This window comes from Microplitis demolitor, chromosome 4, assembly GCF_026212275.2.
Source record: "Microplitis demolitor isolate Queensland-Clemson2020A chromosome 4, iyMicDemo2.1a, whole genome shotgun sequence".
NCBI lineage: Eukaryota > Metazoa > Arthropoda > Insecta > Hymenoptera > Braconidae > Microplitis > Microplitis demolitor.
This window is the reverse complement of record NC_068548.1, coordinates 20,509,717-20,529,517: the sequence shown is the minus strand read 5'-3', so window position 1 is coordinate 20,529,517 and position 19,801 is coordinate 20,509,717. Positions and strand designations below refer to the sequence as shown.

General features: G+C 27.2%; 1 protein-coding gene across 1 annotated transcript; it reads left to right on the top strand.

Moving 5' to 3' along the window:
- The first annotated feature begins 5,234 nt into the window (after nt 1-5,234).
- Nucleotides 5,235-18,691, top strand: LOC103568129 (tubulin-specific chaperone cofactor E-like protein). The gene is made up of 6 exons (XM_008544845.3): nt 5,235-5,592; nt 15,741-16,808; nt 16,882-17,051; nt 17,142-17,250; nt 17,319-17,423; nt 17,946-18,691. The coding sequence occupies exons 2-6, from the start codon at nt 15,753-15,755 to the stop codon at nt 18,096-18,098; spliced, it is 1,593 nt and encodes a 530-aa protein (XP_008543067.1). The 5' UTR covers nt 5,235-5,592; nt 15,741-15,752; the 3' UTR covers nt 18,099-18,691.
- The last annotated feature ends 1,110 nt before the right edge of the window (nt 18,692-19,801 follow it).

The window sequence follows — 19,801 nt, the reverse complement described above, 5'->3', positions numbered from 1 at the left end:
TTAGGGTGTGAACTTACGAATTATTCGAACTTTTGAATAATTTGAATTTTTTTAATTATTGGTAAGTTTTTGAATTATTCGTAATTTTTTTTTTAACGACTTATTTAAAATTTTAATATTTTTTCTAATAATTTAAATTTTTGTCTGCGATAAATAGAGCACAGACTTTTGGTTAATTTAAAAACTAAGCTCTCTATTAAATAAAAAATTGAATATTAGAAAGCTGATTAGAATTTTCTCCATTTGAATCGAGTAATTTTATAAGTTACAAATAATTCGAAAATTGACGAAGAATTTAAAAAATTTTGGATTATTTGAAAAGTTACGAATAATTCAAAAATTTGAATTTTGAATCAAAGTTTTATTCGATTTGATTCGAACACGATTCGCACACCCGTATTATTTAAAAAAAATGATTACCCGTGTCAAGTATCAATGAACAGTAATTTAATTTTCATAACAGTCCATCAAAAATAATTAAAAGGAATTGATTTTAATTTTATTCCCAATGTAAATGCACTTAAAATTTAATAATCCGGCCGCAAAAATTTTAATTGTTTGCTAAAAAAAGATATATTTATTTTAGCTTGCGTAACAAAAAGTATTATATTTATTTATAATTAATAATAATTGTAGTAAATATAAATATCAATAAGTCATATCTTTGTTTTAAATAATGCAAAGTATATATTAAATGTTATTTAATTAATTTTATTGCTATATGTTGTTGCCTGGTATGAAGTAATGGGAAATAATTATTTGATAAGTAGTCATAAATTTAAGTAATATATAAATATATATAATATATAAATTAAATGTTAATGAATTATTAAGATAGACTGTAACGAATTATTGTAATAAGTTTCATTTTTTAATATTATTTGACGCGTGTCACGTTATAAAGATTCTTGAAAGAACCCCAGCTAAGACCAAAGATGTGAATTGATGATAAGAATGCATTGTGTAATAAATACATAATGTAATTATATTAGTATAAATATTATTGCATTTATTTGGTGCTATTTAAGTAACCAAATATATTGTTGTTAATTATTATATTATATATTAAATGTCAAAGTATTATATTAATTAAGGTATTTATAAAATAGTCATTAATGTAATTAAGCTACAAGTCATTAGTACATAAGTTTCAGTTAAATTATTTTTATTTCAACACTTTTATGTCCTCACTGAGGTCTTGGAGAGTGAACTCTAGTCAACCGTAATTATAATTAATATTAAGTAATATAAGGTATAGAGAATATATCATTTTTTTTTTTTTTGTTTAAAAGTTAGTCTATCAAAAAAATTCATGTGAGATTGCATAGGAATCCATAGGAAACCATATAGAAATCTGGATTTATGTAGAAATCCATAGGAGTTAATGAGTGTATGGATTTATATAGGACACCATGGAAACCTGGATTTTTATGCAGAAACTTCATATAGGAAACTGGATACTTAAATTTCCATATAGGGACTAAGAAATATGGATTTCTTAGTGGAAAATTCATATGGAAATCTGGGTTTCTATACAAGAAATTTCTATAGAATTCGAGATATCTGGATTTCTATCTGTTGTCTATTGATACGCGCATGTGAATAAAAGAACAGATTAACATTCTATTGGCAGATATTTTTATTCATCAATTTTTTTGTATCAACACAGTGAAGCTTTTTGTTAATTTTTTAAATTCCAAATCCATACAAGATTCTCATGTGGATTTTGACATGATACAGATTTCCATGGGAAATCATTTAAAAAATCCATACAAGATTTCCATATAGATTTGCCATGGTATGGATTTCCATAGAACCCATGTGAGAATCTATATCGGTATCTATGCTGGATTCCTATAGGAAACCATAGGCTGGATTCCCACATGGATTTTTTTGATACGGAACTGTAGGATTAATGACAAATATGAAACGAAATGAGCTTTTATGTTAAGAAAAAAAAGATACTTGACTCTGGTAATTAAATTATTTATTATAAATTGGGTTTAAATAAGTGAGTGATTTATTTAAAACTAAAATGCTTGTTAAATAAAAATTAAAAAAAAAGATTTTTGAAACTCGTTACCATGACGGTGACGTTTCCAGCTCGTGATCTCAATATGTAATCGTACGTGAGAACAAAACCGCGTTGTATAGTTAAGATAAATTTATTAAATTAAATTGCATGAATAGAATTATTTATTAGAATACAAATAAATATATATATATATAAATATAATTATATGAATAATTGATATTTATGTTTATTAAAATAAATATAAAACAACAAGCAACAATCGAAGATAAAAATATAAAAGGTGTTCTTATAAAAGTCTTCTGATTAAAATATGATACATGTATATTTAAATATTTAAAATAATGATATAAATTATTACTATTATGATTATGATAAATAATTATTCAAGTGTACGAAGAGTCTACCGATTGTTGTTATTCATATTAGACATCGACGTAATTATATAATTGCAATAATATAATAAAAATAAAATATATCATGCAATATATATATATATATTTTTTCTTTGCTGTAATGTTTGAATGGAAATTTAAATATTCAATTAAAATATATACAGATAAAATTAATTTAACAAGTAAACGTATGTAATATAAATATATAAGTAATTATAGTATTTATCCGATAAAAATGAACAAAATCCAACGGTGAAGTTTCAATAACAAAAGTTACCACTCGTAGCTTCTTGTAAGAATGTTTCAATAGTTAATTAATTAATTATTTAATTCATTAATTAATACAAATATTTTGGTTTACTTTTTTTTTAATTTTTAAATGACGAATTAAACTGCAGACACGGCAATTTTTCGCCAAGACAACAATAATTTATTTAAAAATTCAAATTACCGGTTCTGAAATTAGTAATTAATAAATAATTAATAAATGAATCACATATGTGTGAAATAAATGTAAACAAGTAAATAAAAAATAATAAATTGTTGAAATAAGTAAAAAAAATATATAAATATAAATATAAAATTGTAGAGTGTGAGTGTAAAAAATGTACTAATTATTTGCTGTATATTTTTTTTTTTAATTTAAATCTGAGTGAGTTTGAAAATGTTTGAAAAAAAAAAAACTGGAAAATTATTGTTTAGCTTACGATTAAAAAGTCATGTACTTACGAACAATATGAAGTTGTTTAAGCAATTAAATTGTTTTATTTATTTGTCTTAATGATAAAACAAAAAAAAATTTTAATTTAATTAAATTTAATGGAATGGAATATTTAAAAAATTAATAATAATTAGAAAGGATTTTTGTTTTATTTTCCGGCTTTCTCGTTTTAGTTTAATATTTACTTAATATATTAACCTGTTTTAACATTAAAACTTTCACATCCTGAATTAATCAAGATCAAATTTATCCTTTCTCAACAGTGCATCATTAAAAGTGTTTAATCGCAAACTTTTTATTATTTTAAATTAACATTAAAATAATATTCTTCTTATTAAAACTATCACTTCTGGAACAAATTACATCATTAATAGATAAATTAATAAAAATAATTAAATTATAAATTATCTTTCATATTTCCGTAATACTTTAATTCAGCGGATTACATCATTATTAATGTACTCGATAAATCTTTGAGAAAATCATTTCCTCATCTTTTTATCTCCCATTATGTTCATTTATTTTATTTACATGATCCTTTTTTATAAATTAATCATGCAACCATATAGGTTTTTTTTATTACTATCATTATCGTAACCGTTATTTTTATTTACCACTAAGTAAATTTGCCTATTTTTAATAACTCGCACACATGCGGATAAATTGAATCCTTGGTGTACTCACATGAGTAATTGATAATTTCACAAGAGCTATTTTTAACCATAAATTAAAATTTTTAAATTAATAAAATTTAAATCAAGCACATTATGAAACTTTAATTGTTTGATTAGACATCAACCTATCAAAAAAATCTATGTAGAAATGCATAGGAACCCATAGAAATTCATATGGGAAAAAATGGAATCATGTAAGAACTCATAGAAATTAATATGAGAGTTACGAATTTATATAAAAATCCATGTAGAAAACTATGGGATTTCCAAATGGAAAATTCACATAGGAAACTGTGAGTACCTGGATTTCCCATAGAAGAAATCCATGTAAAGAAACTATAAACATCTGGATTCTTATATGGAAAATTCACATAGGAAACTGTAAGCACCTGGAATTCCATTTAGGAAATCCACATAGGAAACTGTAGGTACCTGAATTTCCCATATAGAAACTAGACATAGGAATTTGGATTTATGGAATTCTTAGTAGGAAATTTATATAGGAATCTGGGTTTATATATCAGTAATTTCTATAGAATTCAGGGTATTTAGATTTCAATGTCTATCGTCTACTGATACGGGTATAGGAATAAAAAAAAAATTGATATTCCATTGGCAGGATATATTTAACAAAAAATTGACTAATTGATACTTTTTACATCAGTATTCGTAATAAGTTATTGACTTCCCCATTATTATATAACCTCAGGAGTATTACATTTCTATAGAAATCGAAAATAATTTAAAAAAAAACACTAAATTCCCATATGGAGTAGATTTCCATGGGAAATCTTCATGAAAATCCATATGGGAATCCAAATAAGATCCCCATTTGGATTCGGCACGGTATAGATTCCCATAAGAACCCATGCGAGAATCTATACCGATATCTAAGCAATTCCCCCATGGATTTATTTGACAGGCAAGAAAATTTAATTTTTTTCAAACAGAAGCAAAAGTTGATAAATTTTTTTTTTTTTAAATTAAAAAAAATATTTCAACATACATGACATATATTTTTATTTAAAATTCAATCTTTTTTAATAATTTACTAAAAAAAATTTTTTTCAAAGCCTTGACCTCTTCTACTAAAAAAAAATTTTTGAATGACAGAAAAAACTAAAAACTAAAATTTTCGACTGAAGATGTCGATATTTTATTTAAAAATCACAAGTTTTATGTAATAAATCATTGAATTTAAAAATTACTTGTTTAATTATTTAGATGATTCCTAATCAATGAATTTTTTCGTTTTTTGTTTCTATCCAATTTATACAACAGCCGGTAAAGATGAAACCGACATTAAACTTAATTTGCTACCACCTCCATGTTCTCGATATCACATGAATGTTCTTTATAATCTAACTCGTAATAAAACCTTCAGTTCAACTCAGCTGTTTCTGTTTACTAAACAAAGCGTCAGTTGAACGGTGGACGGCAAACTAAACGCTTTAATTTGTTCGTATCTCCGTTTTATTTATACTCTATTACATTTTACTAAATTTATAAAAACTAAACTATACTATAATATTTTTCCCAGCGTTTAATTATACGTTTTTATATTTTATTTATCAAACGTCAAAAAGTAACCAGCAAATGTCAAGCTGACATTTAAAAAAAAAATAAATCAATTTAGAGCGCGATTTAAATCACATTTGAATTTTATTAAATTAGTATTCAGTTATATTAATATATTTAATATTAAATATATTAGTGTTGATACATTAAGTTACTAAATACAACGAGGGATATTTTAAATCGTTATAAACAGTGAGTACTCATACATATGTATATTCATACATATTTATTTTTTTTAAGAGAATGTTTGGACTTTTAAAATCCTTGACCTGTCAAATTCAAAAAAAAAATATTTATAATTATAAAAAGGTAATGTTTTTTTATAACAGATATATAAAATATATGAAGGTCTGTCTGTTCTCTTTTTATATAAAAAATTCTATCGATTCTCGAACTCGAGAACAGTAACTTGGAGCTCGGTTCGATAGAGGGTAGTTTTCTTTGTTTCCTGGATAAAAAAAAATTAATAGTAATAATAATAAAATTACTATGCAGAGTATTTTTTATTTGTCGTTGTTGTTGTATTGTAATTGTTGGATTGTGTTGTAGGATTGACATGTGGTTATTATTTAAAATGTCTGAGAGCGCGTTAAATTAAAGTTTTGCATGAGTGATTAGCTCATACACCAAGTTCAGTGGAAAATATTGTTATGTAAGGTTACTGTGTGTGATTATTATCATTGTATTGTGATTTATAATCATTACACAAATTATTGTGGCATATTATTATATATTGGGTTATGGTATTGCGTTATTATATTGATAGAGGTGAGATTTCTACCCCTTACGTATTCAAATTTAATTATACTCACTTTTATTTATTATTATTATTATTATTATTATTATTATTATTATTTTTATTATTTTTATTATTATTATTATTATTATTATTATTATTATTATTATTATTGTTGTTGTTGTTATTAATGAGTGTAAATGCAGCTGACAATTTAAAATTTAAAAAATTTTGAAATAAGTGAATAAAATTTAAATGTAAATCAAATAAAATTTAAAAAACGCGCATTTATGAAATTTGAAAATAAGCATATGAATTTTTTTTATTTTTATATTTCTTATTATTTTATTTCTTTATTTGTAATTCAAAATTTGTCTCATATATCTGCTACATTCACACTCACTATTATTAGTATTATTATTTAATGGTATTAAAAAATTTTATTAAAAAAAAAAAACATTTATTTAAAATTATAGTTTGATTAGGAGATTAGTACACTGCCTAAAAAATCCATGTGGGATTGTATGGGAACCCATAGGAATACATAAAGGAAAATATATGCATGTAAGAATCTATAGGAATTAATATAGAAGTGGTTGGATTTAAAATAAGAATCCATGAAGGAAACTATGGGTATCTGAATTCCTATAAGAAACTATGGGTACCTGGATTCCCATAAAAGAACTTTGATATAGACATCTGGGTTTCTATTTAAGTAATTTCTATAGAATCCAAAGTATCTGGATTTCTGTCTAGTTATTGACACGAATATATGAATCTATACTAGATTTCTATAGGAAACTATATGGGAATCCATTCAAAGCCATGTGGAAATCCATATAAGAATCTAGGCTAGATTCTCATATGGATTCTTTTATAGGGTAAATATATCGCTCCGAATATAAAACTGTAAATTCTATAGTCGATACTGGAATTATTAAAAGCTATGCAGTAATAAATATATGGCAGAATAATATAAAACAATGAATTTTAAATTTTAAAATGTGATTTTAATTCAATTGACTAGAAAAAATTTTATTCAAATTTGACACCGCGAAAAATAAGTTCTGTAGTTACGTCAGAAAAAGTAGAAACACAAATTTTTAATTTTTTTCATGTAAAAATATAAATTTTTTTTGACTAAATAAAAGTAGATAATTTAAATAAATTATAAAAAAAACTAATAGTCTAATTAATAACTTGGTTATTAACATAAATTAAAAAAATATATTTACTAACTTATTTATTTATTTCGTCACGCATTTTAAAAATTTATTATTTGTAAAGAGAGATTTAGTTGTCAGTGCAGTAGTTGAATTGTACTTGTTTTTGTAATAATATAAAATGAAAGTAATGAATTACGGCATTTATTCCTTTCTACTTCGTGTCAAATAGTTTCAATAAATAATAATTTAAATTTTGATTAGTCAAGACTTTGCGGTTTATTGTTTATGAATTTATTATTCATTGTTCTTTCATTTTGTTATTACATTGCATTGCATTATATTTATTTAAAAAAAAAAAAAGGAATTTTTATTTTCATTGTTTATAGTCGGCAATAAATGACTGATGTGTATTTAAATTTAAATTTAAATTAAAAGTTGAAAAATGGGTTGATTTAAAAGAAGATTTAATAATTAATAATTATCGATATGGGCATTGAAGGATGCGTATTTATACTGAGTAACCAGGATCAGTCGGCGTAACGGAGGACTCCCAAGGCCAATGGAGCATTGGCTTTCGTAAAACAACACCCGTATCTATCTATCGTTTCATTTTATTCTCGTGTATGATACACATTTATTTCGAAAGCGCGCACTCAAATTACAATTGCCCGCCACGGTTATTTAGATGCAAGCACATATGAAAGCGAGAGTTTTAATAATATAAAAGTTATAAGACTAAAAAAAGAGGCCATTGCGCTCTGTAGAAATATATTTACTAATTTATTGCTTAATTTTTTTTATCAATTTAAAAACAAATCAGTTGCAAAAAAAAAAAACTAAAAATATGCACATCTAGAAAATTTTAAAAACTACATGTGCAATTTGTTCAAATATTTTTTTTTTTATAATTTATCGTTTAAAAAAAAATCCGAAAATTATTAGACGACGTTAGTCGACAATTAACAACTGTCCGATTTTTTTACCAACAAATTAATTACAAAAAAAAAAAAACTAAAAATATGCACATCTAGAAAATTTTAAAAACTACATATGCAATTTGTTTAAATATTTTTTTTTTATAATTTATTGTTTAAAAAAAAAATCCAAAAATTATTAGACGACATTAGTCGACAATTAACAATTGTCCGATTTTTTTACCAACAAATTAATTACAAAAAAAAAAAACTAATAATATGCATGTGTAGAAAATTAAAAAATCTCTAAGTGCAATTTTTTAAAATATTATTTTTTTTGTAATTTATCATTTATAAAACAAACTATAAACAATTATTAGACGTCAATTTCATATTATTCTACGTCAATTGGAATACAAATTTTTTTTTTTACTATAAAAACTATTTTTTTTTTTTTTTTAAGTAAGTAAATTGATAACATTAATTTGTAATAATGAAATAAGAGATTTGATAGATGATAAATCGCATATAATATATCCGGGTTTATTATTTTTATTCTTTGATTTACTCCGATATATTTCCCCACATCTTTGTACGCTATTGCTACAAATACATACTGTATTTTACCATATACATATATGATATATCACCTCAACTCATCTCTGCAATAAAAAATTCATATGCACGTTTTATTTCTCAGGTTCATCGCGAATAAAATGAGCGAGCGAGAGACAGAATTAAGTATTTGTGTGTCGGTAAATTGAACAAAGGAACAGAATACGCTACGCAAGTTAAGAAAATACATATATAAATGTATATGTATGTATTTAAGTAATATAAAGAGAGAAAGATAATCTATAGCCTTGGAAATGAGTAACTCGAGTGTTGGTAATATTGTGCGCAGTAACTTCTATTCTGTATGAAATGTCCATACGTCACTGGTTTTCCGTACAATTTAACTTTTTTTGTATCTAAATGTGTTTTTTATCTTTTTTTTTAGTAACTATCTCTATTAAGTATAAAGAAATAAATAACATCAGCAGCAACAAAGAGCAATAAAATAATATTTTACTACTCTGTTGTATTTGTAAATAAAAATGAATCAACGCAAACACACACATGATTATTTAGTGACTAGGTCACCAAATAACTTGTGTGCTGAATCGAGTTACATATATAATTTGACACAAATAGGTCACTGTCTCCAGCTCTATTTCGACCAACCTGACCTTGATGTTTATATAAAATTTGTTTTCCTGAGTACAAAGATTTAGGTCAGCTAAATTATTTAAAATCTAATTAATTGGCGGGAAAAATAAAATAGACTGGATGTAAAATAACTATAATAAAGTTAGCCGACATCTGATCATTTTTAGATTTTTCTAAATATAAAAAAATGCACTTATAGATTTTAAAATTTTCTACATGTGCATATTTTTCGTTTTTTTTTTTTTTCGTAATTAATTTGTTGAAAAAAAAAAAACCGACAATTTTTAATTGTCTTCTCACTTCAGGATCATATTTTTAAATGATAGTGATTTTTTTCTAAACGATAAATTATAAAAAAAAAATATTTGGAAAAAATGCACCTGTAGTTTTTTAAATTTTCTACAAGTGCATATTTTTAGTTTTTTTTTTTCGTAATTGATTTGCTGAAAAAAAAAAATCCGAAAATTATAAATTGCCTGCTAACTTCAGGATCACATAAAAAAATGTATAATTAATTTTGTTTAAATTATTAGATGAAGTCTTCACTGTTAATTTATCGGTGCATTGTTACATAGCATAGACAAGAGAGTGATTGGACTGGTTGCTAAGTTTTAGCTCGTTGGCTCGGGTATCTCGACCTTTGGGATGAAATGCAAGCAACCATGCAACCAACTAGTTGTTGCAATTAGACTTGAAGGCTTCTCTATTCTCTCCCATCTATCCGTCAAGATTCGTCTGCTATACAGAGAATTGAGTAGAGTAAAACGTGTTGTGTTGGCGTTGATGATGTATCAGCTAAACTCATACCAGCTTCACATGTGAGATGCAGAAGCTGCTATTCAACTGACCTAGTCATGCTTACAATTATTTTATTTTTACATTTCGTAATGCGAATGCTTTTTTTTGTTTATAATTTTCATTTTTTCATTCATTTTTATTTGAATTTTCATTTTAAAATCAATGGAATTTTTTTTAAGTATCGATTAAAAATAAATCCGATGATTAATTTTAAATTTTCGACGTAATGGTTCATATAGATATAAATAACTGGCCCAATATCGTTCTAAACGTTGTTACGTCGACGGTATTAATGTTTGTTTACTATACGATTGACTAAAAATAAAATAGACAGAAATAATTTATCAATTATTTTTTTTATAAATGTTGCGACGCAAAAGATTGATAACGTTTTGTTTTTATCTATAAAATAAAATAATAAAAATAAAAAAAAAAAAAAACGATTGTAAAAAGAACGATAAAGTCTGAGTTTATTAACTATAAGGAAAAAAAGGTGGAACGAATGCTCGGTTAAAACAACAATAATAATAATCGCTGTGAAAAATAAAAAAAGTAATGATAGAATTTAATTATCAGTTGTATAGAGAACAGGAGAAAGAGAAATGTCGGTTGCATGACAGCTAATTGCATAAGTGGGCATCGATAAATCTCCCTATGGCAGCGTGGAAAATTGCTGATATCCGTTTTATACTTCAAAGCAACAAAAAAATAAATAGATAAACAAATAATTAAATAGATACAACAGAAATGATAGAGAAAGAAACTCAGATGAGTAAATAAAAAAAAAAAAAAAAAAAAAAATAGAATAGTAAAAAACGACCGGAAAATGTACGGTCTAAAGTTTCTGTCAATTGGGAATAAAAAAACTAGTGGGTTTTAGATTTTGTACAGCGGTGATAGCCAGGACTTGTGTGTACAGGAGTATTCGTTTGTTCGGGACACTAAATTCGCACATGTGAGAAAATAAATGCCCGATGAAGCGTAACTTGACGCACCTGTCACCAGTTTACGGGTACAAATGTTGATAATGGCTAATTGACCGTTCAAATAATTATTTTATAAATTTACTGGCTGTTATAAAATGTACACTTTGTAGTTTATTTTATTTATATTTTTCAAGGACGGGTTAAATAGATTTATTTTTAATTTTACAAACGCTCCCGATGACCTACCGAGCCTATTTATAAATAATTAAATTAAAAATCGTGAACCTTGAAAAGTTAATCATAAAATATTTTTATAAATATTAATGATTCTGAAGTTAGTGTGAATGTGACAAGCAGACAATTGTAAATTTTTTAAATTCTAGAAAAAAATGGATAAAATTTAGCTAGAGTAAAAATTAAAAAATGCATTTTTAGATAAATCAAAAATCTATATGCGCATTTTTTTAAATTTCATTATTTTAATTAATTTCTTTATTTATTTCAAAGTTATAAATTGTCTTATGTTTACTACATTCACACTCATAAGTTAGTAGACAATTATCAATTTTCGTTTTTTTTTCTGACATCAACTACAAAAAAAAAAGAAAAACTAAAAATATGCACATGTAGAAAATTAAAAAAGCCATAGGTGCAATTTTTAAAAAAAATATTTTATTCTTATAATTTATCGTTTCTAAAAAATTCTTTAAATTATTAGACGTCGGCAAACTTCAGTATCATAAATAATAAAAAAAAATCTACTATTTTTTGTAACGCTCCCACATTAATTACAAAATATAAACTTTGTCGATTAATTCCTAAATGGCGTAATTTATTTTAGTAAAAGTGGTTATATAAATATAAAATTTAATGTATGTACATATATTATTATTTATTTACTTATAATTATTATAGACTTTTGTAAAACTCTCGTCTTTATGACGATGTATACTTTCGCGTCACCCGATGCATTAAATGGCGCGCAGCATGAACAAGGAGTCGCTGTCACGATTCTAATGTGCCTATAACTCGGAGCAATGTACGCCACGGGTTCTCTTTACTTTAAAGTACAGAGCACAGAGGCTTCCCTCTTACATTACATTAGCTTCTCTATAGTTCTATACCATTATATACAGCGATATGTTGCGCACTAGTATCTATATATTCAACTTCAACTACAACTACATACTGCACAGTATATATATGCAACTAGATGTAGTTTTGCTATGATAGTAGTATAAAATACTAAGAATATGGCCATAGTGTTGTATGCATTATAATAGTATACTACAGTAGTAAAGCAAAAGCAAAATGCCTGGAGAAAGTTAATTTCGCGTGGTATGGCCGTTGAACTGATTGCCCGACGTTACGTACAGACAGTTAAGTGTACGTGCATGTCGAGAGGTGCAAGTCACTAACTACCTTCACAATATTCTTTCTATGTACATGCAAATATAATAAAAAACAAGTACCAGTGCCTTTTTTTATAACGATCGATAAAACAATGACCAGGTTGTCGAAGCTGAACGTACAGTATTGGACAATTAGGCCGATCACTGGACAATTCAATATACTTGCATAGAAAAAAAGGATTTCTTGGTGCAAAAATTTTTTGCTCGCCCCTAGAAATTTTTCGCATTACGAATTGAAAACAAAAATTTTTCGCGGTAGAAATTTTTTCGGTACTGGTCTAGAAGTGGGTCTCTCCCTACTTTTGGCCATAGAAATACTTGTATCAGGATTTTTTTGATATTTTTTTGTAAAGTTTTACTCCTCGGTGTATTGATAAGGAAAAAAAAATTTCAAAAAAAACCAATATTTCTATTAGTTATCGCTATTTGAAAATTTTAAAAATCAACAAAATTGTGGAAAAACTTTTTTTTAGAATTTAAAAAAAAAAAATGTCAAATAGGAGACATCTTAATGTCAAAAGTAGGTGGAGCCCCATTTCTGGACCATCTCCATTTTTTTTAATCCCCATAAAATTTTTGTATTTAACTCATAATGCAAAATTTTTTTCGCGCCAAAAAATTCTACTTTTCTGTGGATTTTTTAACTTCTAGATATTTACAAACAAATATGTAAATAAATAAGAGTGTTGAATAAAGTTTTAGTATAAATAAAAAATGAATACCTTTTCTATGTCTCGTTATATCAAAGGAAACGCCTCGTCTGGTATTCAACGACCTGGGAAATTTGAGAGAGGCTTTCCCTGGCGTTACTGAATAATCACACTGTGGAAAGTCCTCTCGATCCTCTTAAATAAGAAGCTGGAGATGTAAAAAGGCTGAAAGAATAAAAAAAAAAGTTGTTACGACTAAACGAATTAAAGAAACGTAAATTATAGGCAACTTGCCAAAGTACGGTGGTAGATTAGTTTTGCTGGCGTGGTTTAACTCATCTGACGTAATACGGTTTAAAAACGTACATCGAACTCTTAAATTTTTAACTAAAGTAATTTAACCACATGTTACTTTTGTCTATTTCTGGTACAACGTCGCGATAGATCGCGCTCTTGAGTCTTGAGAGTAGAGTGGGTTACTGAATAAAATATTATAAGGATGCTCGGAATGAGAACAAAGAGCTAGAAAAATATGTATTTATGTATATTTAATTTAATAATCAATATATACATGTAACCTTGAAGATCTGAAAAGGATCGTGACCTCCTGGCCACATTATTTCAAATCCTACAGGCGGTACCCACGATTTATTCCCACCCTGAATTTCATTTTTCACAGTATTTACAACAACAATAACCATAGGATTAACATTCTTTATTAAATAGAATTGCGTTTTAATATTATACTTTTTTTGTTAGAAATTATTTTATTTAAATTGATCAATGTATTAATGATTCATGAGCCATTTCTACAAACCAGCAAAGTGATTTTTTGATGTAAAATGTTATAATTCATTGCAAGTATTCAAAAAAATAATCAATTTAATTGTAAACTAAAAAAAACCGGGGTAAGACCAAGCGGTGTAGGTGTTAAAATTTTCGGTGTTAAATTTCAACACCGAAAGCGGTGTTAAAATAACCACCGTCAGTTTGAATATTATTTATTAGTGTTGAAAAAATTTTGAGGTGTTAAAATATTTAACTTTGTGAATATTTTTACTTACTCGATCACTACAGTTAAATGATCTTAAAATTAGCAGACAATTAACAAGCCAGATTTTTTTTCAACAATTCAATTTATAAAAAAAATAAAAATATGCACATGTTGAAAATTTAAAAAACTATAAGTGCAATTTTTTCAAATATTTTTTTTTTTATACTTTATAAAAAAAATCCAAAAATTATCGGACGTCGACTAACTTCAGTATCATACAGTTAAACAGTACTTTTATTAAATAATTAAATTATTGCTGATTAAAATGTTGGGTGTAAAATTGTGTAATTTTTAAATAAATTACGAATAACATAAATAATTATTTAAATAAGTACATAGCAAAATTTAAATTTCCTCCAGATAATATTCATTACATTTTTATATTTTTTTTTTCTAATTTCTATACATGGAGTTTTTTTTACATCGATTTAACACCGGATGTTAAATTTAGTCCATTTTCAACACCACTCTTTTTACAGTGTATATGAAAGGAAAATATATTAAAAAATGATTATTACCAATAATAATAAACTGTTATGAAATATTATATTATTGAGCATTCACTGGCTGAATGACAAAGTTCGTTTATTTCTTAACCAGAATTAACCGGTTGGGATTTTCCTAGGCTTAGATTGTACATGTATGTATGTATGTGTATATGTATGCATGTGTAGTAAGTTAACACACTGTAATAACTTATGTGTAGAAGTTTTCGCATGTCGCGTGGGCGCGAAACCCAGCCGGGATCACTCACACGTGCTTTATTCAATGCTAGTAGAATATGATGAGCTTGTGGTAGTGATACGATCGGATAGTTATATGTATGTATGTATGTATGTATGTAGGGAACGGGTGAATAAGTAGTTGAATAGTCGTGGATGTAGTATTTTAGCTCAGCTAGATCAGCGAATAAGCTCGAGGGAACTGCTATACCGGTTTGTATCTGAAAAAAAAGACAATGCTCCGACCTTAGCCAATATGGTCAGACAAGATTCTGTATCTCTTTCATCTCGTTCTTTCTTTATACTTAATGTCTCCAATGTTGTTGCCCTCGACGTTTTACCATTTTATTTATTATTGTTTTTATTTTTCCTTCAAGTTCTGATGCTTGGAACAATTTATCCTTCAATTTCTATCAAGGGCATTTTCTTTGTTTATTATTTTTTTAGTTATATTTATGTGGGAGATTTTTAAAATTATCTTGAATTTTTTTTTTGTCTTAATAGGAAATTGTATTTTCAGCCGCCATTTTTAATTCAAATGTCAGCCATTTTAATTTTTGATATCCTCCATTTTGTTTGTAATAAAAACTTTTGAAAAATGATCATATTTGTTTAATTAAATTATATTTTAATAAAAATTTTGTGTAACATTCATTCAAAATTTGTTTTTTAAATATTTAAACAATTTATCAAATGTAAGAAAATTCACTTGAATATTTGATTAATAAATTTTCTTTTTTTTTTTTTTTTTAGAATGCTCTAAAGATGCCATCGCTCCTAGAGGCTCTGGAGTTGAAGTACGGGAGCACAGCTGGAGATTGCTCTGAATGTAGCTTGACCGATGAAGAAACAGAATTATCAGGATCACCAAAAAATGCAGCTCTATCTGTCAGTATATTTATTCCAAAAAAATCACCACGTCACACAGTACCAGCCTTACTAGTATTACAAGACTGCGATATCGAGTGCGCTGGTAATGACGCTGAAAAATTACGCAATAAATGCAAGAATGTCGAAGAACTAGATTTGGCCCAAAACAAATTATCACAATGGGATGAAGTGTTTGGTATACTAGAGCACATGCCAAAAATAAAATTTGTTAACTTGAGTTTTAATAGTTTAGCCGAGGCATTGGAAGTTAAACACGGCAAATATGAATCATTGCGTAATCTTGTACTGAATGGCACAAGAATTTCATGGGCAACTGTTCAAGATTTAGTTAGACTGCTTCTTAATTTGGAAGAATTACATTTATCATTAAATGAATTTAAGACTGTCGACTTGGATCATCGTAAGCCTGAAAATATAAATAAGTCATTGAAAAAATTACATTTTACAGGCAATCCTGTTGAAAGTTGGTCGGAAATTTGTAAACTTGGTTACTCATTCCCAAATCTTGAAAGTCTTGTTCTTGCTGAGTGTCCTCTGAGATCACTGGCACTCGCCGAAGAAAATCGTAATTATGATGAAAGAAATTCATCGTCTCAAGCAATACCAGCATTTTCTGAACAGACTAAAGAAGACGAGAACGAAAATTTACCCGCAGGTTTTATGATGGAAGAAGAAACGGAGCCTAAAGAAAATGGCGACAGATTGAAAACACCCGAAAAAATATTCGGTCAAGAAAATTGCACTTCGTACAACAGAAGTGAGAGTGAGTGTGAGAGTGGAAACAAAATTCCATCATCACATGATCCATTTAGGATGTTGAGATTCCTCAATGTCAATGGCACATTACTGTCAACTTGGGATGACGTTGAGCGACTCGCAAGATTTCCCGCTCTGAAATCTCTTAGAATGCAAGGCTGCCCGCTTTTTGAGGTAAACAACAAACTTCAATTTATCTTTATAATTAAAAGTTTTAAAGTTTATTACTTAATTATCTTTTACTTAGAGTCCTCGAGAGTACACAGAGCACGAGAGAAGACAACTGCTGATAGCACGACTTCCAAATGTAGAAACACTTAATGGCGGCGGGGTTATTTCTTCGCAGGAACGCGAGGACGCCGAGCGAGCATTTATTCGGTACTACATGGACAAACCGGAAGCAGATAGACCTGAAAGGTTTTTATTAATTGTTGTAATTAAACAAGGCCGTGTTGGTGTCATATGATCAGTAATTAATGGCTGCTATTTTTTTTTTATTTTTTCAAGGTATGCTGAGTTGGTCGGCATTCATGGGAAATTGGATCCGCTGGTTAATGTTGACCTCACACCAGAAAAACGTGTAAAAGTCAAGTTTACCTACGGCGATCTCGTTGAAGTTTGTTTATTATTTACTTACTACTAATTAATGTCATTTCCGGTATTTTAATTATATTATTATTTCAGGTTCGGTGTGTTGATGTTTACAGAACTGTCTTTGAATTAAAGACTAAATTGGAGTCAATGGTTAAAATTCCTGCCAATAGAATGAGACTTTTTTATGTTGATCAGGTAATTTTTTTTTTTTTTTTAATAAGCGGCAGTTCATAAAATACGTTTGCAATTATGGGGGAAGGGGATGTCGCTTATTGAGACAAGATGCGACAGGGGGGATTGATGTTCTCTCATCAATTTTTCAAATTTTTTTCCCGGTTTTTTAAAATTTGATTTTTGTTACAATAAAAAATCATTGGGGAGGGTCCATTATTGACGCAATATTTATATGGGGATCGCAAAAAATATGACAGTGTAATGAAGAGGGGGGGGGGATAAAAAGGTAAAATTTTACGTGAGGTATTTTATGAACGGCTCCTACACTGTAAAAAATTGGGAGTGAATTCGGAGTGAAATCCGCATTCTTTTGAATATTAAAATAAACTCCTCGGAGTAAATTTCACACCGAGGAGATTAAATAAATAAACAGTCATCCGCTCGCATTCACTCCAGATTTAATCTGCATTTACTCCGCAAATTTTTTACAGTATGAATAAAAATAATTGATTATTAATAATTAATAATAAATAAAATAAATAGGTAATGAAATTACAATACGGGCCAGAGGAAATGCTGTATCCTAATAAGCAGCTGTACCGATACAACATAAGAAATGGGGATGAAATAATAATAGACAGCAAGCTGAACCGCTTTGTGTCTTCATCTTCGAGCACATCGTCCATACGTTCTTAGGATAAATAAAGTAAAGAAACTAAACAGCTGGATAAAGTTAACAAATATAATGTTCTGTCGTAATGAACATTATCTATCGTCAGCCGGTGTGATGACGGTCGTACTTGCTGTGAAAAGCATAGCCGTTGTTTCCTCTTATGAACTTTAAGGAGCACGGCAGTAAACTGATGATGATGCTGATGATGATAAGAAACGTCAAAGCCAATAGTTTAGAATTATAGAAATTCTCAAGTGTTACGTTGGCTTTTGTATTTGTTACTTCGATATTATTGAAAATCGCATCAACTCTATATAAATAGATATACATATATATATAAATATATAATATAACTGATACAAAGTTTAAGTTTCTCAAAATGTACGAGACAAAAGATTTTGTCACACTTGTCCTCGAGTTTTATAATAATTTAAATATGAGTGTTCTCGGCTGTCAATAGTCTATTATATTGATATTGATTTATTAAAATATATAAAACTATTTTTGTATTATAATTATAGAAGCCATTCTACTAGACGCTATCGAACTAATTATAGTCGAGAATTGTCTGTCAGTTTATAAACTCGAGGATTTTTTTGAAAAAATTTTTTTCTGTCAATGTGTTAATTAATTTTTTTTTTTTTTTTTTTTAACTGTGGAATTGCAATCAGTTTATATCTAAATAATTGTAATTATAATCTGTTGCGTGTCCACGTGATTCCACTGGCTGTGACAAGTTTATTTAGTCAAGATGATTATAATAATCGCCGCCGCCAACAACGAATGTAATAACGTTTTATTATTATTATTATTACTATTATTTTTATTTAGAATTGATCAGTGTCGTAGGTCGTCTGAATATATTTATAAAAAGAAGTGTATATAAAAAAGTTGGATTGAATTAATTAAACCGCTTTCACGTCCACGACAAATTACTGCCAGAAAAAATAAGCGCAGCAAATATTATTAATAATGATTAAATAAATGATAATAATTATTATCAACTGTCGGGATAGAACAAAGAAAGCGGTTTTAAATTTTAATAAAATCTATAGACAATCTATGATATACTATTTACTATAAATAACAACGTAGTCACTACTTTTTGTGCCTAGAATTATTCAGACGTCTAACGCTGCCCTGTAAATATGAAGTCGTCAGCCGTTTTTTTTCTCTTTATAATAAAACGTAAATAATAATAACAAAAAAAACTGGGATAATTTGATGTAGACATTGGAAGCAAGTGTAAGTGCATTTGGAAATTATCTACACAAAAAAAATGATTTTTTGGTTTAAAAAATTTTTACTCGCACTAAGAAAATTTTCAGTTGCCTCAAAAATTTTTGCATTCTAATTTAAAAATGAAAATTATTTGGGACGGAAAAAAATTCTTGTGCCAAGAAAATTTTTTTCAGTCTTGAAAAATATTTTCTTCAATTTATGATGAAAAATATTTTTTGCCCCAAGAAATCCTTTTCTGTGTTGCTGATTATCTCGTACAATAAAATATATATCCCGACAAAATAGTATATATGCGGCTTACATATTTAGTATTGTATGTATGCTATTTTGCTGGCATATATTCCCGGATATATATTTTTCGCATGAGATAATAATGCCGCGAAAATACAAAAATTTAAAAACAAAAATAATTTTCACTAAAAATTATCACACGCATGATACAAACACTTGAATATCATCCAGTAAATATTAAAATACCTTGAGA